General features: G+C 50.3%; 1 protein-coding gene across 9 annotated transcripts in view; it reads left to right on the top strand.

Moving 5' to 3' along the window:
* The window catches only part of CCM2 (CCM2 scaffold protein), a 75,263-nt gene extending 55,177 nt beyond the window's left edge, over nucleotides 1-20,086 (top strand). For 7 of the 9 annotated variants that reach the window (XM_015133545.3, XM_015133541.3, XM_077994995.1 and 4 more), the window contains 8 exon segments: nucleotides 7,783-7,866; nucleotides 8,328-8,511; nucleotides 12,026-12,162; nucleotides 13,442-13,577; nucleotides 16,376-16,433; nucleotides 17,125-17,236; nucleotides 17,905-18,043; nucleotides 19,415-20,086. In XM_015133545.3, coding sequence (XP_014989031.1) covers nucleotides 7,783-7,866; nucleotides 8,328-8,511; nucleotides 12,026-12,162; nucleotides 13,442-13,577; nucleotides 16,376-16,433; nucleotides 17,125-17,236; nucleotides 17,905-18,043; nucleotides 19,415-19,695 — 1,131 coding nt within the window. In that variant the 3' untranslated portion in view covers nucleotides 19,696-20,086. 9 annotated transcript variants of the gene reach the window in all.
* The last annotated feature ends 1,368 nt before the right edge of the window (nucleotides 20,087-21,454 follow it).

Below are 21,454 nucleotides of genomic sequence, written 5' to 3'. Positions count from 1 at the left end.
TGAGGGACGTGGGCCGCTGGTGGGCTTTCCTGTCATTTTGTAGGTCAATTGTAGTATGTCCACTTCCCCGAGCCTTTCGATACCTGGATCTACTTTGCCGCAGCAGTCCCACGATCTCTGCTTTAATATGAGCCATCACTTATGCTGAACTTGAAGAGCCTGCCAGCAGTATCTGAGAACGGCCTCTGGACGCCCCCCTCAGGATGTTAAATGCTGTGTTATAGTATGTGCCCTAGTAGAGAAGATCTCCCATTCAGCTTAATATTCTGTCCCCCTGGATCCAACACCTTGAGGTCCTCTCCCAGGTGCATTCCCCAGCTCTGTCAGAACTCGTTAGGCACATCCTGTAGCGAGTCCTAGCCATGAAAAGTGGACAGGGCAGATTCTGGGGAGAGCAAGCATTATCTCATGAGATTCCCATTTCATTTGAGGCCTATGTGTTATATGCAAGCAAGGAGTGTGTCGGGGGCTTCTGTCGTACAACAAAAGGGGATAGGTCACTTCTGTAGGCATAGTTTTAAGAAGAATTTGAGGACTAAGTTTCTCAAAGGCATTTACCCAGCTATCCCCATCTCAAATCTCAGAATCCTGTTCCTTCCCTGTCAGGGCCCAGACCCTGCCATGGGAACCTTATCAATCAAGGCCAATAAAGAGAAGTTATTGGGAGACTGATTTGGTATCAATATTAAAAACAAAAACAAACAAACAAAACACTTCCATTGTATCTTGTCAGAAGTTATTTTTAGAAGAACTTTCTGTTTAGAGCCAATTCCCCTACCCCAACCTCTAGACAAGGTGCTTGAGGAGGGGGTGAGCCTGCCAGCATGGAGCTGTGTGGTTGGCAGTCAGGCAAGGGTGTGTGAGAGGCTGCCTGGCCATACTGTCTTCTTTCACTAATCTCAGAACTAATGAACTAATGGAGCTGATGGCTGGCTGGTCAGATGTCCCCTTGCTCTCTCACTGCTTCACCATGGTCCTCTCTCTCGTAGCTGTGCTCTTGGCTTGCTGGGACAGTGGGTGTAGGCTGGGCATGGCATTACCATAGGGGCACTGGGTGTTGGCCAGGGGACACCCAGGAGACAGGGTTTCCCATGGCAGATGGGGAGCCCATTGTGAGAACTATCCAGGAGGCATACATACTGTGTCCTATTCAGATATTAGAACAAGGATTAGAGCTGTACTTTTTCTTTACTGATAAAAGTTGTTTTACTAATATAAATATTTCACAGTGAAAGAAATCTCAAATGAGTAAAGGTTTATCCCTATAGGAAAAAAGTAGAATCGTGAATCCTCTTTAGAGATCTGTGAGCCTGAGTTTTTGAAGCATCATGGCCAGATTTTGGATAACACCAAAGAAAAGCAAGATAGTGATGGTGATGTCGTGTCACCTCAGCCACAGGGAGGCCAGGGAGAATTCCTGTACAATTCTGTAAACTTAATTCCGGGTACTTTTGTTTCAGCAAAGCACTTGACATATGACCCCATCGTAGTCAATATTTTTTATTACCCTTTTGAGAACAGAGAATAATATTTGTGGATGATGCAAAACTAGGAGGGATAGCAAATGAAATTATTGAATAAAACTAATAACATGAAATTTTTATTGTGGTAAAATATACATAAGATTTATTATCAGCCAGGCCGGGTGGCTCACGCCTATAATCCCAGCACTTTGGGCGGCTAAGGCGGGTGGATCACGAGGTCAGGAGATCAAGACCAGCCTGGCCAAGATGGTGAAACCCCGTCTCTACTAAAAATACAAAAAAATTAGCCGGGTATGGTGACGGGTGCCTGTAATCCCAGCTATTTGGGAGGCTGAGGCAGATAACTGCTTGAACCCGGGAGGCGGAGGTTGCATTGAACTGAGATCGCACCACTGTACTCCAGCTTGGGTGACAAAGTGAGACTCCATCTCAAAAAAAAAAAAAAAAAAGATATACTGTCTTAATCATTTTCAAGTGTAGAGTTCAATGGCATAAAATCAATTCACACTGTTGTGCAACCATCAGCACTATCCATCTCCAGAGCTTCCCATCAGCTCTTACTGAAACCATGTTCCCATTAGACAATGCCTCTCCATCCCCCTCCCACAGCTCCTGGCAACCACTGCTTTACTTTTTGTCTCTATGATTTGACTACTCTAGGTATCTTATGTGAGTGGAATCATACAATATTTGTCCCTTTGTGACTGGCTTATTTCACTTAGCACAGTGTCCTTTTGTGACTGGCTTATTTCACTTACCACATGTAGCATGTGTCAGCATTTCCGTTGCTTTTAAGGCTGAACAATATTTCGTTGTATGTATAGACCACATTCTATTTATTCACTTATCTGTCAATGAACATTTGAGTTGTTTCTTGCTTTAGTTGATTGTGAATCATGCTGCTGCTATGAACATGGGTGTACAAATGTCTTTTCAAGCCACTGCTTTTATTTTGTGTATATACCCAGAAGTGGAATTACTGAATCATATGCTTATTCCATGTTTAATTTTTTTGAGGAACCACCATATTGCTTTTCACAGGAGTATCATTTTACATTCCCACCAGTAATGCACAGGGTTTCAATATCTCCATATCTTTGCCAACAATATCTCCATATCTTTTTTAAATAGCTGTCTAGGCCGGGTGTGGTGGCTCATGCCTATAATCCTAGCACTTTGGGAGGCCGAGGCAGGAGGATCAGTTGAGCTCAGGAGTTCAAGACCAGCCTAGGCAACATAGTGAGACCCCACCCCTGTCACTATTAAAAAAAAAGTAGCCATCCTAGTGGGTGTGAAGTGGTATTTCATTATGGTTTTGATTTGCATTTCCCTAATAACTATTGATGTTGAAAATCTTTTCTTAGGCTTGGCTTATTGGCCATCTGTGTATCTTTAGAGAAATGTCAAGTCATTTGCCCAGTTTTTAATAGTGTGAGCTACCATGACCAGCCTAATTTTCTTATTTTTAGTAGAGACTGGGTTTCACCATGTTGGTCACGCTAGTCTTGAACTCCTGACCTCAGGTGATCCTCCTGTCTTGGCCTCCCAAAATCCTGGGATTGTAGGCATGAGCACCGCCTCCGCCACAATGATTGATATTTGAACAATGAAGCAGCCTTGCACACCTGGGATAAATCCCGCTTGATCGTGGTATATAATTATTAATACATTATTGGATTCAGTTTGCTAATATTTTATTTAAAACTTTTCGCCAGGCATGGTGGCTCATGCCTGTAATCCCAGCACTTCGGGAGGCCAAGGCAGGAGGATCACTTGAGCCTAGGAGTTTGAGACTAGCCTAGGCAATGTGGTGAAACCCTGTCTCTTAAAAAAAAAAGAAGAAAAAAGAAAAAACAAAAAATACAGGCTAGGTGCGGTGGCTCATGCCTGTATTCCCAGCACTTTTGAAGGCCGAGGTGGGCGGATCAGTTGAGCTCAGGAGTTCGAGACCAGACTGGGCAACATGGCAAAACCCTGTCTGCCTCTACAAAAAATACAAAAATTAGCTGGGCCTGGTGGCATGTGCCTGTAGTCTCACCTACTGGTGGGAGGATCGCTTCAGCCTGGGAGGTTGAGGCTGCAGTGAGCTGTGATCGTGCCACTGCACTCCAGCCTGGGTGACAGAGCAAGACCCTGTCTCAAAAATGTATGTGTGTGTATATGTATTTATTTTAATGGTTACCTTAGGGTTTACAATATACATTCACAACTAATCAAAATCCACTTTCAAATAATGCTGTGCTGCTTCACAGGTAGTACAAATACCTTGTAACCAAGTATTCCCAATTCACTCGTCCTGCTGCTTATAACATTGCTGTCATTTATTTCATTTATCTTTAGGCTACAGTCACCCAATACACAAATTTTATTTTGAACAAACTGTTAATGTGTTAGAGCAATTAAAATTTAAAAAAATACTAATTTTACCTACCTTTATTTCTTCTCTGATGCTTTTCCCCTTTACATAGATCAGAGTTTCTGACTATATCATTTTCATTCTCTCTGAAGAAGTTCTTTTAACTTTTCTTGAAATGTTAAATCCCTGAGTTATTGTTTTTCTGAGAAAAATCATTTATCTTTCACTTCTGAAGGGTAATTTCACTGGATACAGAATCAAATAGTTCCCTCTCTCTTCTTGCTTGAATGGTTCCTGAAGAGAAGTCCAGTGTGATTCTTTTTCTTGCCATTTTATAGGTAGGGTGTTTTTTTCCTGTGGAAAAAATCCCCAGATTTCTGCAGAAGAGATAGTCTTCCTTTCTGATTTTCTTTTTGTCTTTCATTTCTGCAATTTGATGTGATTTGCCTCAGTGTAGATTCCCTGCTTTTTACCGTTTCATGTTCTCTGACCTCATTGGATCTGTGGGTGGGTGTCTGACATTAGTTGGGGAACTTCTCAGCTCTCATTACTCCAAATAGTTATTGTGTTCTTTTCTTTCTCTTGATATCCTCATTGCACATATGTTACACCTTTTGTAACTGTCCCACAGTTCTTGCATATTCTGTTTTCTTTCTTTCATTCTTTTTTCCCTTTGATTTTCACGTTTGGAGGTTTCTGTTGACGTATTCTTAAGCTCAGAGACTCTCTCCTTGGCTGTGTCCAGCCTCTTGAGCTTGTCGAAGGCAGTCCCCATTGCTGTTACAGGACTTTGCTTTCTGGCATTTCCTACTGATATTTGCTTAGCGTTTCCAGCTCTGCTTATGCTGCCTGTCTGTCCTTACATGATGTCTACTTTTTCCATTAGAGCCATTACCATATTAATCGTAGTTGTTTTAAATTCCCAATCTGGTAGTTCCCAAATCTCCACCATGTCTGAGTCTGTTTCTGATATGAGGAACTTAGGCATCAGGTTAATAGGCCTTAGTGTGAGGTATGTTTGTCTGGCTGGGAGTTGGGCTGTGTTTACTGTTTGCTGCCCTTGTAGATGCTGGGGGATAAAATCTCTTGTGTGTCCTTGTTTTTGTGTTCCATTGGTTTTGGGTTTTCTTCAAGGTTCCTTCTTAAATAGAGTCTGAGGCTTGCAGTTCTTATAGGTGTGCATCCCTGTTACTACACAGGGGTCCTGTTGATGTGGCTTTCAGGGGAGAGAAAGTGTTCTGTAGTCCTGGAATTAGGTCTCAGTGTTTTAGTGAGCCTATGTCCCTGGGCCGTGGCCTTCACATGTGCTTCTTAGTTTTGTTTTTTTCCTCCCCGTTAGGAGAGACATAAACGATAGAGGAGGCAGGAATTGGGTGTTTCCTTACCCCTAGGTGGTTAGGCTCTGGTAAAATAGTTTTCCTTGAGGAAGGGCCTTTGTTAAGGATAACAGAATGCTCTGGTCATTCCTTTTTCTTTTCTTTTTTTCTTTCTTCTTTTTTTTTTTTGAGATGACCTCTGAGCCCTTTATATGTTGGTTGGAAAACTGGAGTGCTGTGGCACCATCATGACTCACTGCAGCTTCGACCTCCTGGGCTCAAATGATCCTCCCACCTCAGCCTCCTGAGTAGCTGGCACCACAGGCACGCCGCCATGCCCAACTATTTTGTTGTTGTTGTAGAGATAGGGTCTCACCATGTTTCCCAGGCTGGTCTCAAACTCCTGACCTCAAGCAAACCTCCCGCCTTGGCCATCCAAAGTCCTGGGATTATGGGCATGAGCCACCACACCTGGCCTGGTTATACTTTTAAATGATGTATTTTCCCTCCTTCTGCCAGAGTATGAGGAGATGTTTCTCCAGTCACCCTGACAGCCTGGTGGGACTCCTAGTGGTAAAACTCAGACTGGTATGGGGACCTCCCCAGTGACTGTTCCCCTGGAGTTTTTGTCTCATACTGGTCCATGCGCAGTCTCTGTCATTTATCAGTTCCCCTTTCCTCTCCGCTGGTGCTGGCTCTAAGGTTTCTGCTGCGTAATGAGCTGTGATTCTTAGCATTGCATATCTGTCTCTCCATCTTTGGGGTTATTGTTTTTTCATGTGACCTCAATTATCTGATGGATCTAAGAACAGTCATTGATTGTAAGTTTGCCAGCTTTCTTGTTGTGAGGATGGGAGTGATGACTTCTGAGCCCTTTACAAGCTGGACAAGAAATTGGAAAGTCCCATTTCATTCTTTTTTAATAGAGAACTTAACTGTGTGAAGTAATGAGCAACTGAAAAATGTTGAGTGCAAGAAGCCTGTTCTTGGGAAGAATTGGCAACCCATTTTAAAAAACAGAAACATTAAAAAGGTTATGGTGGTTGGTAAGATGCAGGCAGGAGCACAGCAGGTACAGTGCTGCTGCCCACCGCCTTCTGCACCTGAGGCCCTGTGTCATGGAGGTTTGCTAAGCTAAGTGCCTCACAGCCATGTGTGACCAAAAAAACCTGTTTACTAAATGTTTTAGTCTGTTTTGTGCTGCTATAACAAATACCACAGACTGGGAAATTTATAATGAATAGAAATTTCTAGGCTGGGCATGGTGCCTCACACCTGTAATCCCAGCACTTTGGGAGGCTGCGGTGAGCAGATTGCTTAAGTCTAAGAGTTCAAGACCAGCCTGGGCTACATGGCAAAACCCTATCTCTACAAAAATTAGCCAGGTGTGGCGGCACACCCCTGTAGTCCCAGCTACTCAGGAGGCTAAGGTGGGACAATTGCTTTGAGCCTGGGAGGCGGAGGTTGCAGTGAGCCAAGATCATGCCTCTTCACCCCAGCCTGTGTTACAGAGTGAGACCCTGTCTCAAAAAAAAAAAGAAAAAAAAATCGTTTAGTTCTGGGGGCTAGGAGGTTTAACGTTGAAGGGCACAGCTGGTGAGGGGCTGCATCTGCATCTTATGTTATCCCAGGGCGAAAGGTGGAAGGGCAGGAGAGGGAAGGGGGTCAAATTCATCCTTTTATCAGGAACCTGCTCCTGAGATAACAAACCCCCTCCCAGGATAACAGCATTAATCTGCTCACAAGGGCAGAGCTCTTGTTGCCTAATCAGCTCTTTTTTTTTTTTTTTTTTTTTTTGAGACGGAGTTTTGCTCTTGTTGCCCAGGCTGGAGTGTAATGGTGCAGTGTCGGCTCACTGCAACCTCCGCCTCCCGGGTTCAAACAATTCTCCTGCCTCAGCCTCCCGAGTAGCTAGGATTATAGGCATGATCCACCACGTCCAGCTAATTTTGTATTTTTAGTAGAGGCAGGGTTTCCCCATGTTGGTCAGGCTGGTCTCGAACTCCCGACCTCAGGTGATCCACCCGCCTTGGCCTCCCAAAGTGCTGGGATTACAGGCCTAAGCCACCGCACCCAGCCTAATCACCTCTTAAAGGCCCCACCCTTAACACTGTTGCATTTGGGGACTAAGTTTCCAGCACATGCTTTTTGGGGGACACTTTGAAACCATAGCACTTCATTTTTCTATTTATGCTCATTTCTCAGCTGTGTTGACCTTTGCAATTGAGTAAGTTTATTTTTTAGTGAAGTTGTGCATGGTGTCATTGTTTTCAGTTTCCCCAGCAGTGACTAGAAAACACTGGCCATCCCTGTTTTAGAATACGGATTCTACCAAAACTAGTAGTTTTGGTACTAGTAGTTTGGGATGTCCATTGCAGGACTTTTGATGATGACCTTCACTGTAGAATAGTAGGAGATGGGGCAGCACTGTCCTCAGCCAGTAGAGATTTCTGTAAGAACCCAGGACTCTCTTCCTAGAGTTGGCCCTCCACGCGAGCCAGATTGGAGACCCATGGGCCTGGTGGCTTGAGTATGAAGCACTTGGTTTGTGCTCTCGGCGGTAGTGATGGTGGTGTTGGCTCAGCTCCCATTTCTCATGGCATTTTTTTTCTTCACTTTCTTTCAGTATTTAGGTCAGTTAACGTCCATACCAGGATACCTGAATCCCTCCAGTAGGACTGAAATCCTGCATTTCATAGACAATGCAAAGGTAACCCTATCCTCTTAACCCTGTGCACTAGCCCTCAGCCCCCACCAGCCCTTGGTCCCTGTACACTTGGCCTCGTGGCTGTGAGGAATGAGCCAGTCTCATCACATTATGGGTACACTTGGCTCTTGGCCATAAAGACTATTCCTTAGTATGGACATTAACTTGATTCTCGAGACTTGCTCCATGTGATTTTGGGCTGTTTCCAGAATTTACATTTTCAAGATATTTCAAACCACGTGCCGTAAGTCCGAATCTGAAGGCAGTTCCAGAAGAATCTCCCAAATGGTTTGAACACATTGGTGTCCCTGGAATAAGCACTGTTCTGAGGGGAATAACACTGACCTTATTCACTCAGCATTTGTCACATGTATGACATCGGCCAGCACAATATTCTCAGGAGAAGAGCCCCATGCCGGTTGACAGCTGAGTCTGCATTTCTGACGCCCTGTGGTTCTTTCCAGAGAGCCCACCAGCTTCCGGGACACTTGACTCAGGAGCACGATGCTGTGCTCAGCCTGTCTGCATACAACGTCAAGCTGGCCTGGAGGGACGGGGAGGATATCATCCTCAGGGTGCCCATCCATGACATCGCCGCCGTCTCCTATGTTCGGGATGACGCCGCGCACCTGGTGGTCCTGAAGACAGGTACAGGAGGTCAGGGGTCAGGAGGGTCCTTGTCCTAAGGAGTGCATGTGTGAATTTTATGAACTTCTGGAGACAGTTTTTGCAGCTTTGTGTTGGGTGCTGCTGTTTGTCATGACCAATAGTTGGCTTTCCTGTCTCTGAGATCAGCCAGAAGAGGGCTTGAGATCAGTTACCAGACACTGGGAGTCACTGGCACACTAAGAGCCTTTGGGGACTCAACAATACTGGGATACAATATTTAGGACTGGTATCCTGTTCCTCTGCCCGGCGGGGCTCCTATTGACTCCCACTGGGTACACTGGAGTTGCCTCTCTGCCTAGGTGTGGTGGATCCTAGAGAGAACGCAGTGGGTAGGGACCTCACCTCAGCTTGACTGACATTTTGAGCTCTGCACAGTGTCCTTAAAGCAGGGACAGCAAAGATGAGACCCAGACCTCGCAGGAGTTCTTGGTCGTAGAGGTTACTCTTTGTGTGTCCTTGCTGCCTGCTGCTTTCACAATGGGATAGAATTGGGCAGAATGTTATTTTTGGCTGTGGTGAGTACAGTGATGCCTCACTGGACCCTATCCCAAGCTGCCTATTAATTTCCAGTGGCTTCCAGCCCAGGCATTCATGCCACTGAGGATGAGGGGAGAGACCATGGTTCACCCTCCCTGTATTTTGCCCCTCCCAGTCCTGAGTTTTAAAGCTGGCGTTGCGGTAGGGACAGTATCCTGGGTTCCTTGGATCTCTGCTGGTGACTGGGTTGATCCCAAAGCCTTTCATTTCCCAAGGTCCAGTGGCAGGGTGTGAAGAGGTCACAGTGGGTCTGCTTAGACCACACACTGTGTTTGAGGTAGCAGAGAGGGGAAGTTGTTGTTCCGTTTAAGGTCAGTAGTTCATTGAGAATCTGGCGAGTGTGTTCATTATTGACCCCTTGAGCCATGAAGCTGCCAGCTTGAGTGCGCTCTTGAGATCCGTCCACAGAAAGCCTGTGAGTCTAGATGCTTGGAGTTGCTGTGGTCACAGACTACACAGGGAACACTGGCGGGGTTTATGAAGATGACTGTTGCTCTGCTTTGTTCTCTGTGTAGCAGTAGCTTAGACTTGCGTACATCCTCCCCAACACAGGCACACACCACACCTATACACATGTACGTTACTCACCCTGTCTGGCTGAGAAGGCTGGCTTGGTGGCTACTTCTAGCCATACTGTCCAACACCATGGTGACCCTCCTGTTTTTCTACCTTTGGACCCTGCAGGAGGCCTTAGGCCTGGGCCATCCTTAGGGACAAGGAGTGAGGAGACTGGTTTCTGACTGGCTTCCTGCAGGTATTTCAAGCTGGTAGGGAGGAGAGATAGGCCCCCCCTTTAATTCTTCTGCTGCATGACAGTTTCTCAGCTTTAATTATTAGAACACATTGCTAAAGGAAATGGATAACAGATTTTTTTAAATGGAGAGAGAATGAGCGCCATAGTGAGAAACTTTCCAAAAAATAGATGAAAAACAGGACCTCTGGTCTTTGAGAGAACTTTTGGTTTAAAGGAAGAGAGTGAATCCCTGGGTCCTGGGGGCCATCTTTTTTGTTTTTGCAGATGCACTGGAGCAGTTTTGTGTCTCCTGTGTTACATGAGGCATGCTGTGTTTATTTTGTAATTTTTAAAATATTTTAACTTTTTTTGTTAAGGATGAGGTCTCTCACTGTTGCCCAGGCTGGTCTTGAACTCCTGGCCTCAAGTAATCCTCCCGTCTTAGCCTCCCAAAGTGTTGGGACTACGGGCATGAGCCACTGCACTGAGCCGCCATGCTGTGTTTAGGATTAGGAATCCAGAGTTCTCAACATAAGAGACCAGCAGGTGAATAGCTAACGTTTACTTAGTGCCCGCTATGTGCAAGCAAGTCTCTGTGTCTCTTTGGACCAAAAGTACCCTGGTATTTGGGATAGCACAGGAACGGGGAAGTTAGGGGCCAGGTTAGCTGCAATAGGGTCCATGTGGCAGGAACTGCTTGGAGGGCGGTGACTTGAGTTGGTGCCAGATGAGGTAGGGTCACCCGTGCACCCACGGTAGCACTTCCTGGATGATACAGGAGAGGCATACAACTTGCTGCCTGCATCCTTAGGCTGCCCACCCTGCTGCTTTGAGAACTGCCACAGGTACACACCAGGGAGCCAACATTTAAAAAATGTTTAAAAGGTAGAGATTTCTTACCAAACTCATACCAAAAAAAGAAAAAAAGTAAAAGGAAACAAGTGAATTTTTTTTTTTTTTTGAGACGGAGTTTTGCTCTGTCACCCTGGCTGGAGTGCAGTGGTGCGGTCTCGGCTCACTGCAAGCTCCACCTCCCGGGTTCACGCCATTCTCCTGCCTCAGCCTCCCGAGTAACTGGGACTACAGGCTCCCGCCACCACGTCCAGCTAATTTTTTGTATTTTTAGTAGAGATGGGGTTTCACCATGTTGGCCAGGCTGGTCTTGAACTTCTGACCTCAGGCGATCCACCCGCCTCGGCCTCCCAAAGTGCTGGGATTACAGCCATGAGCCATCGCGCCTGGCCAATTATTTTCAATAATATATTTTATTTAGCCCTCTGTACCCAAAACATTATCACATCAGTATATAATCAATATAAAAATTGTTGAGCTACATAGCATTCTTTCTTTGTCTACCTCTGAAACCCTGTGTATAGTTTGCACTCACACGTTTCAATGTGGACTCATCACATTTTGCATACTCAGTAGTCCTGTGGCCAGTGGCTACCACAGGGACAGAGCAGCCCCAGGAGTCTCACTGTGGGGTTTGAGGTACAGTCCCTTATGGAGCCCGTGTCTCTGTGCATGCGCCTACCTTGTACCTGGCCTGGGACAGCCTTCCTCTCCCTCCTGAGGCTGGCCTGCCCTCCGACACCCTGGCACTAATGGCACTTCTAGGTTTTGTTTTCAGTCCTGAAGTCCTCCCAGGGTGGTCCGAACTGATGGTAAGAGCCCTGCTTCCTGGGGGTGGTCCTCCCTCCTGCTATCAGGAAAACCACTGAGTTACTCCATGTATTTCAAGAGATCCTCATTTGTCTAGGGAGGCGATGGGTAGGATGTTAGAAACGAGGGCACTGGCGTCTGACCATCTAGATTGCCACGTGGACAGTGCAGCTCACACACCCTCAGGCCTGGCCTTTCACTTACCCTGCCTCCGTTTACCCATCTGTAAGAAGGGAACTCCCTCAGAACACATGGAAACCTCCTGGAGGTGACTGTTCTCAGAGTTGTGTATGTGGTCTGCTGTATATGAACTTGAAGCATGTGAAACTACAGGATGATGTGCAGCTCTGGTGCCCTGGTGCTCAGGGGTCGTGTGTTCCCACCCTTCTTTAGAGAAGCAAGGTGCGTCTGGTGCAGGCCCTTCACCCGGGTTGTTCTATGGGTGCCTGAGCCAGGTAAAGGTCCTCTCAGCCTGTTTCCATAGTGGCCTCAGCTGTTGCCTCCAGTGCCCCCATGCCTGCCCTTTCACTGCACTAACCTGAGATGGTATTGACTTCTTAGCCCAGGACCCAGGGATCTCCCCCAGCCAGAGTCTGTGTGCGGAAAGTTCCAGAGGTCTCAGTGCAGGCTCCCTGTCGGAGAGTGCAGTTGGGCCCGTGGAGGCATGCTGCCTGGTCATCCTGGCTGCAGAGAGCAAGGTGAGACTTTCTCGCCCCACTCACTCAGAACCGAGTCCTGTTCCTGGCTCCTCCCAAACCCTGCTCATGGCCAGCTCCGCCTGTGGCCCCACCCTGGCCATACCCAGCACAGTGCTGGGTACTGCCCTGGACCCAGCTACTTCCTCTGCCATTGCCTGTCCCCGCCTCACCCTAGTCTCCGCCCAGCCCCACCTCTCTGCTCACCCCTGCCCCAGGCATTGCCCCCATCCTGGCCCTGCCCACAGCTCCTCTACCCATGGCTGCATCCCAGGTCCTGCCCCAGGCCCAGGCTCCCTAACGGTTCCCGCCCCTGTGCCTTCCGACCCTTCTGTCTCCAAGCCCCAGCACCTTCTCTGAGACCACCTGGCTACTGAGCTTTTTGCTTATCATTCTTCAAGGTGCCCCCACGCTGATGGGCGGGCAGCGGCAGTCACCTGCCTGGGAGCTGCATCCTAGACCTGCCTGGTGTTCAGGACTGTGCTTATAGATTACTCACCACCTGGAAGAGCCAAGGGCCGGGCCCTTGTAGGCTAGGGTTTGGGGCCCCCTCAGCCACCCAATAGCTGTGGGGCCTTGGCAGTCACTTAACACCTTTCTGTTTAATTTCCATATCTGTAAAATGGATACTAGTGACCACCCACCTTAAATATCCTGTAATGAGCATTTCTCAGTGTTGATGCTACTGTCATTTTTAGCCCAATAATTTTCCACTGTGGGAGGCTGCCCTGTGCATTGTGGGGTGTTGAGCAGCATCCCAGCTTCTCCCCTTGTGACAGCTGAAAGTATCTCCAGATATTGCTACATGTCCCCTGGGAGGGGTACAAAAATTGCCCCAGTTGAGAGCCTCTGCTTTAGACAGCACACTGTCATAAAACTGTTTTATAGCTGTTAGAAACGCCTCCAGGTGGGCTGTGATACTGATGGTATCTCCTCTCACCTGTTTCCTGGGCTGGGATAGGGTTGTGAGGGTGTTGACAGGTCAGGTTAATGGAAAGAGGACGTAGGGCTGGCAGCTAACACTTGTGCCCTGCACAGTCCTCTCACACTTGCAAAACCACCCCTGGGCCATGTGGCAGTCCTAGATGGAGTCCTGGGGCAGTTGGCTAGGTCTCCCTTTTGACACCCCTTTGGGTCAGTGAAAGGTAGAGGGACACATTCTGGCATCCGCTCTTCATTCATGTTGATTGAGCATCTGGGCTGCCCCAGGTATCCTGGAAGCTGCTTGGGAAGGCACAGTCTCCAGCCAGACTGACTGAGCAGCTGCTGTCCCCTCCTGCAGGTTGCTGCCGAGGAGCTTTGCTGTCTGCTAGGCCAGGTCTTCCAGGTTGTTTACACGGAGTCCACCATCGACTTTCTGGACAGAGCGATATTTGATGGGGCCTCCACCCCCACCCACCACCTGTCCCTGCACAGCGGTATGTTGAGTGAGAGTGGGCAGCGGGTGGGAGCAGGGACAGGAGGGGCTACTGCAGCGGCCCCCAGCTCTCCATGAGTTACCCCTGGAATAGCGCAGTTACTGCCGTGACATGGTGGCCTTTTGTTCCCAGACTTTGCTGTTCACATTAGCCCATAGGGTTTCATCAAGGCAGAAATGTCACCTGTCCTTGAGCGAGTTGCACCAGGTCAGCACGATGGCTTCCTGGAATACATTTGGGGTCTTCGAACACTTTTTTGGAACCACTTGTGGCTAAAGTCACTTAATTTAAGTCAGAACAAAGAGCCTGGAGAAGGCTGCTAGCATTAGGGCCTGTGATGGAATTGGGGAGGCTGAGAGTGGATCTGGGGAGCCTCCTTTTCGGTATGCCCAGACCATGGCTGCTCTTAATGTGAAACTCCTTCCAGGACCATGGCCAGACCCATGGGAAGCTGCTCAGGCTGCCCTGGGAGGTCAGCTGGTAGTGGTGGAGCAGTGGCAGATGGGGAAGAATCGAACGCACCCCAGAGCTGCCTCCTCCTGCATGACCCACACAGCATTTTCAGGAGTCTGTTAGTCCATTGAAAACACTTCATCAGCAAGCTCACTTGAGTTAAATCTTTAAAAACATCATCTGTTTTTCAGATGTATTACTTATTGAGGATTAATGGTTTACATAAATCAGATGCATAAAAAGCTGTTGGAGGCCGGGTGTGGTGGCTCACGCCTGTAATCCCAGCACTTTGGGAGGCTGAGGCGGGCAGATCACCTGAGGTTGGGAGTTCGAGACCAGCCTGACCAACATGGAGAAACCCTGTCTCTACTAAAAATACCAAAAAAAAAAAAAAGAAAAAAAAAACAAAAACAAAAGCTGTTGGAAACAGTGTGGCTTGTTGAGTGCAATTTCTTCTTTTTATGGAGATAAGTACCAGCCCTCTACCCTTTTCCCAGTAACACACATCTCAGTGAAGAGAGTAAATGGTGGAGAACCCTGGGGAAGCCTGTGCCGGTGTGAGGGCTGCTCCTCAGTGCCTCCTCCCTCCCTTTCCTGCTGCTGGTGCCAGAGCCCTTTGGGGCATGTTACGCCCTGTGTTGGCCCAGCAGCTGCAGAGAGGACAGCTGCTGAGCTCTCAGGCATGCTCTCCATCTCATTTAGTCCTCAGTGACCTAGTGAGTTAGGTGCAGTCTTCATCCCCATTTTAGAGATGGGGAAGTAGAGGCTTAGAAGTCAACAGTATATCCAGAGGAATGTACCATATGAGTAGCAGACGATTTATCAAACTGCCATTCAGTTTCAGTGTGATTGGTTTGGCCCTTGTACTTTAAAATTCCCAAAGGGCCTTTTTTTTCTTTAATAATTTTTTTTACTGAGAAGTACACAAGTCATACATGTACAGTTGAATGAATTTTCACAAAATAAACACATCATGTAACACCACTACTGAGGGCTGCTGAAGTGGGCTTCTTCCCCTGCCAGCCTTTCCCAAGACCTCCCCCTGGGATCCACACACAGATGTGCACACGTTATGCACACCCATACGCACATGCATGCATTCTCTGCTTATTTCTGCCTTGGAGTTTTGCTTGCTGTGTTCTCTCTACTCCAGCTATGCCAAAACATAGCAGCATAAACAGCAGAAATATATTCTCTTATAATTCTATACATTAAGAGTCCAATGTGGGTTCCACTGGGCTAAAGTTGAGGTGTCCACAGGGCTGGTTCCTTCTGGAGGCTCCAGAGAAGAAGCCATTTCCTTGTCTTTCCAGCTCCTAGAGGCGGCTGCATGCTTTGGCTCATGGCCCTTCCTCTGTCTTCACAGCCAGCCACGTGACATCTTCCACAGTCACATCTTCCTTTGACTCTCAGCTTCCTCTGCATTTCAGGACTCTTGCAATCACATTGAGCCCACCCAAATTCTCCAGGGTCATCTCCCTATTTCAAGGTCAGCTGATTAGCATCCTTTACTCCCCTTTGAAATTGTTAACATATTCACCAATTCCAGGGATTAGGATGTGGACATCTTTGGGGGGTCATTATTCTGCTCTCCATACTTACCTTGTTCCTAGTGCCAGAAATGTCCCTTTTATCTCCCAGCCTCTCCCTCTGCTCCCATTTAAAATCTTACCCTCTCCGCAACACTCACCTGCCTCACTCACAAAGCTTTCACTCACTGCCTGCGCTGGTGTGGAAATGTGCCTTCCTCAGGTTTAGAATAGCAAATTACAGTCTGTGTCACGCAGACCTAATGTCATTTGTTGAATGTAGCTGCTCAGTGTTAGACCCTTTGCTGGTCTGAGGGTCTCAGGAATCCTGTGGCTTCGCTGGGTTCAGGTGGGGAGTCAGACTGCCCGGCTCTGACTGTGGTTGCTGCTGCATGACCTGGGCCAAGTTGTGTAATCTCTTTGACTTACTTCCTCATCTGCAAGTGAAGATAGGGGTGATATGTGCCTGGGTTAAAGGAGACAAAGCCCCAGTAACCCTGCGTGGCACATGAGTGATACCTCAAAAACAGCTTTTGTTGACTCTGGCCATGGGTGAATGTGAACTTCAGCCCAGCCTGCAGCAGGATTTGCATTTGCCAGGATCCCCAGGAGGGGTGTATGTGGGCTTAAGTCTGGGGAGCCCTGCCCTGAGGCACACAGCACATTCCAGAGTGTGGGCAGCTTGCTGAAGGACAGCAGGGTCCCTGAAGGCCAGGGCTGCCGCTGTCTCCTGTAAATACAGCAGTGGGCTGGACTCAAAATGCCTCCCCACCATGTCCCCGAAAGTCATCTTAGTTTTCTGCATCTTCCTTACAGATGACTCTTCTACAAAAGTGGACATTAAGGAGACCTACGAGGTGGAAGCCAGCACTTTGTGAGTGCACATGCCACCAAGCCGTGCGGTGGGACACGCACCAAGTGCATTGCCCAGTGTTGTCCAGGCTGCAGCCAGTCGGTGCCCCCATCTCAGCCCCACCTCGCTAAGCCATCCCCAGACCCACTGTCCCCAGCTTAGTGAATGGTTGAGGCCTGACTCGCCGCCCTCTCCTCGTAGACTTCTAGAGCCCTTGCTGTCCCTCTGGTCTCTCCCTGCCCACCTTCCCATGGCTTCCCAAGAGTGAACTTGTAATAGGCATGTTGGATGGAGCTGTTCCCCTACCCAAGTCTGCCGAGGCGCTGGCCTTCCAGCCCATATCTGCCACTGCCTGGGCCTCTGTAGTACTTCAGCCCACTGGTGCTCTCCATTCCTGCCACCCCACAACCCCGGCTCCTCCCTCCGAGCCTTTCGCTTCCCCCTCCCAACAATGCTGCCCACCACCTTGACCTATGTACTCCCTCCCTTCACTCAGAGCCCACCTCAGAGCCACACCCCCGGGGAGCCCCAGGACCAGGCCAAGCTGACCACCTTGCACGCTCGGCCAGCTCTCCTGTTATCATCATCATCACTTACATTCCTCTGTTCAGGGACAGTGACCCACACACACAGCATGGACTAAGTTTCCTGAAACGTGTGTGGGATGGAGGGTCAGGGAAGCCACCCACTCACATACCACATTCTTCCGCAGCTGCTTCCCTGAGTCCGTGGATGTGGGTGGTGCGTCACCCCACGGCAAGACCATCAGTGAGAGTGAGCTGAGCGCCAGCGCCACTGAGCTGCTGCAGGACTACATGCTGACGGTAGGCCTCTGCCACAGGGGCGCTGGGTTGCTTGAGGGAAGGGGTGCCCTAGGGAGGATGTGGGGAAGGGGAGGAGGAGGAGGAGGAGGAGCAGTGCCTAGCACTGTTGGTCAATTTTGCTGACATCATTGCCTTTTCCCGGGGATAGTCTAGGAGAGCATGAGTCAGTAGGGCTGAGTTGGGGGTGCTGTGGCCATCAGGACTGGACTTCGGGCCTGTGCTTGGGTCCTGGGGGAGGGGAGGGAACAGTGGCCTCTGCAAGGCTACATGGCCAGACACTTTTATCCTTCCCATCTTATATAGTTCTGTCATAGAAAACTCAAGTCTTCCTAATCTGCCTGTGTGTAGCCTGAGGGCACAGGCATTGGCCTGGTACCAGGTTGCTAACTTCCACCCTGCCCTGCTGGCTCCTGTCCCTCCCATGCACTCTGTGTTCCAGCTCAGGAGAGTGGAGCTGCCCGGGTGCCTTGGTCTCTTCTGGGTGAGCCCCGTGCCAAGCCTGATAGTATGCGGACACATTGTGGGCATTCTGATGCCCCAGCCTGTGCAGAGGTGAAGCCAGAGACAGCTGGTGCTCTGGCTGGGGTTAGTGGCTGTCGCAGGGTGGGCCCGACTGCCGACTCTTGCCCACTGTGCCCAGCCCTGCACCTGGCTCTGCTCTCTTGCAGCTGCGCACCAAGCTGTCGTCGCAGGAGATCCAGCAATTTGCAGCGCTGCTACACGAGTACCGCAATGGGGCCTCTATCCACGAGTTCTGCATCAACCTGCGGCAGCTCTACGGGGACAGCCGCAAGTTCCTGCTGCTTGGTGAGTGGGCCCCGGAAAGAGAGTGGCTTGTCCAGACCTGGCTTGGGGAGGCTGATCCCTCCTGGGAATGTGCACACGGACCCCTCAGTGGGTACAGCAGGGGCTTCATCAGGGATGGGAGATTTGAACCAGAGATGGTCATGAGAGCACAGTCCAGAGATCGGGGAATCTGCTGTGATTAATCAGAAGGGCTTTTCCCAGGGACTGTTGGGGGCCCACCGACAGGCCTTCATTCTCCTGGGAACTCAGGCTGAGCTGGGTGGGTCCTGCCAGGAAGCAGCGGAGATCTCCCAGGAGCAGGGCTGGGAGTGAACACAACCCTGAGATTTAGGAGAAGAGTGCAGGAGGAGCCAGGGAGGCATGGGTTTTGGTGAATGTGTGGGACTTCAAGGCGGAAGGACCAGCGTTTGCCAAGACCCCCCAAAAAGCTCAGCACATTAGGTCAGTGCAGCTAGAGGGCTGTGTGGTCTGAGCAGCAGAGTTGGATGTTGGCCCCACACCTCTCAGGGACGGTGACTTAGCTGTGGGTTCCCTCTGCCGACAATTAGAACACAGCAAGTTGGCAGTAGTTTGTTGCTGGTAGCCATTTGAAGGCTTCTGGGTCCTGGGCCTGTTCTTCCCGCAAACCAAGGAAGGTGGGTTTGTTACCATTGTACCGATCTGGCAGTGGCAGGCATGGACTGCCTACCCAGGGCTCCCTGCTCTTAGAAGCGTGAAGGGCTGGAGGCTGGGGCAGCCTGTCTGTACAACAGGTTCTGTCTAAGCAGTGCCCACCCCTTCTGTGCTGCGTCCTGTGTCGCCTCCTGGCGTGGGACTCTGTCTGTCCCTCCACAGCAGGGAGTGGAGATTCTGAGAGACACACTAGGCTTCCCGCATAAGAAGGCAGCCCTCTGAGTTGGGGCAGCCACCCAGGCCATGGCAGGGAAACAGTGGACTTTGGCATGAGGCCTGCCTCCGAGAACCGCACCCTTGTTGCTGGGTGCCAGCAGGCGGCTTTGAGGACTGCTCTGGGCCTCAGCTTTCCCCACTGTAAAATGAGGACTTTGTGAGGACTGTTAGAGAATGAGAGGAGACCACAGGTTCTTGGCCTGTGCTGGTGCCTGTAGGCCATGGAGTGTGCCTGTGGCAGAGGCAGTAAGCTGTCAGGGCCAGCAGCAGTGCCTGTCAGAGTTGAGGTTTTAGCCAAACTGTCTGGCCCCAGGAAGCATGATTTCAACCAGGATGCTAGATGCAGTGAGCATGGCATCAGGGTCCCCAAGGCCATGCACCAGGGGCAGCTGTGGCCCTGTCAGGGGGCTTTGAGCCCTGAGAGAAGAGCTGAGTGGGTTGAGCCGAACAGGAGGTGCCATGCTGGGTGTTGTGTGTCTGCAGGTCTGAGGCCCTTCATCCCTGAGAAGGACAGTCAGCACTTCGAGAACTTCCTGGAGACCATTGGCGTGAAGGATGGCCGCGGCATCATCACCGACAGCTTTGGCAGGCACCGGCGGGCCCTGAGCACCACATCCAGTTCCACCACCAACGGGAACAGGGCCACGGGCAGCTCTGATGACCGGTCAGCGCCCTCAGAGGGGGATGAGTGGGACCGCATGATCTCAGACATCAGCAGCGACATTGAGGCGCTGGGCTGCAGCATGGACCAGGACTCAGCATGATGGGCAGTGGATCGGGGGGCACCCACACCTTCTGCACAGTCATCGTAGGCCTTCCCAGAAGGAGCTGCCCAGACCTGCGTGTCAGCCCTTGGTTGGGGCCAGGGAGAGGCTCCAGGCGCAGGTGGCCCTGGGTGGCCCAGGTCCTCTACTGTGAAGGAGCAGGGAGCTGCCGAGGGACACGAGCCCCAGTGCGGGGTGGAAGGCTCTGCCTTGTCCACCAGGGCTCAGCCAAGCCCTGCAGCGTGTCCCCGCTCGGGGAGGGCCTGGTCGAGCTGGCAGGGAGAGCCAGTCCTGTCGGCTGGGCCCTTGGACAGCTGTCAGTTTTGCACATGATGTTCCTATTGTAACTCTCAGAGACCTTAAAAAGTTTACTGCAATGTGAATAATTTAATCTCTGGTTGCCAAGCATGTTTCTGATCCAGTTGGGTGAAAGCCATCGGTGCCAGGAGGGGTGTCTGCTCTGGTCTCTGTCCCTGGGTCCCGTCTGCCCTGCGGCACCTGGGACTCAGGTGGAGGTGGAGGAGGCAGCAGGCTCCTGTGCCACAGGAAGGACTTGATTGCAGCGTGGATGTGGGGCAGGAGCGAGCGTTCTGAGGCCTTTCGTGGGCAGCAGGCGTGTGTTTGGGAGCACCTTGGTCTTGACACCCTGTGCACTGAATCCTTCAAGGTCACTGGCTGTGCCCCGCACTGCCCCCGCTCCCGTCCCCCTCCCCCCCTTCTCCTCACCAGCTGTGCTGCAGGTGTTTTCCTCAAGCAGCCTGCACTACACCATGGAACAGAAATGCTATCTGAGATCTGGTCACCTTGGAGCCCGGGGGCTGGGTCTTCAGAGGCCAGTGTGCAACTCTGCCGACTCTCCCTGTGCCCTCATTGTGGTCCTGTCTCCATCCCTGTCCCATGAGCTCTGTTGGCCTTGGTCTTGCCTATACCCTTTGGGCCCTTGCACACCTTCCTTGGATATGGGAAGGGGAGGAGAGGTGACCTGGGTCAGGTTGTCCTGGGCCTCTCCCTCCACTGGAGAGCAGCCACACCCCTGCTCAGACCCCCAAGGGGATAGACATCTGGGAAGGAGATTGGCTGTCATATCTCCCTCCTGCCCAGGTGGGGAGCCTGGCCTTGCTGGCTAGAGGGGCTGCATGTCAGGCCCCAGGGCTTCTCTGGCCCAGGCTCGGGGGAGCAGGGAGAGCCTCTGGGGCTCCATGGATGCCCTGATTGTGTCCAGGCCAAGCCAGAGGATCCGGAGTATCTCAGGGACCTTCCTGAAAAAGGTGGATGGGTTTTTGCGGTATCACAGCTTCTGGACAGGAAGGGGTGTGGTCAGTGTTTTTGTTTGTTTTGTTTTTCTCAAGACGGAGTCTCACTCTGTTGCCCAGGCTGGAGTGCAGTGGCATGGTTTTGGCTCACTGCAACCTCCACCTCCTGGGTTCAAGAGATTCTCCTGCCTCAGCCTCCTGAGTAACTGGGACTACAGGTGCCTGCCACCACGCCTGGCTAATTTTTATATTTTTAGTAGAGACAGGGTTTCACCATATTGGCCAGGCTGGTCTCGAACTCCTGACTTTGTGATCTACCTGCCTCCCAAAGTGTTGGGATTACAGGCACAAGCCACCGCGGCCAGCCCTGGTCAGCGTTTTATGGGTGAGTTTTCCCACTGTACTGTGCTGTTGTAGAGCTGCTTACTCATGGGACCCCAGGCCAGGGCAGGTGGCGGGCTCTTTACTGTTGACACTGTCTCTAAGTTTCTATGAAAATGGACATT

Source organism: Macaca mulatta, chromosome 3 (genome assembly GCF_049350105.2).
Source record: "Macaca mulatta isolate MMU2019108-1 chromosome 3, T2T-MMU8v2.0, whole genome shotgun sequence".
Lineage (NCBI taxonomy): Eukaryota > Metazoa > Chordata > Mammalia > Primates > Cercopithecidae > Macaca > Macaca mulatta.
Note: the sequence above shows the minus strand (reverse complement) of the source record. Positions and strands in the feature narration are given on the sequence as shown.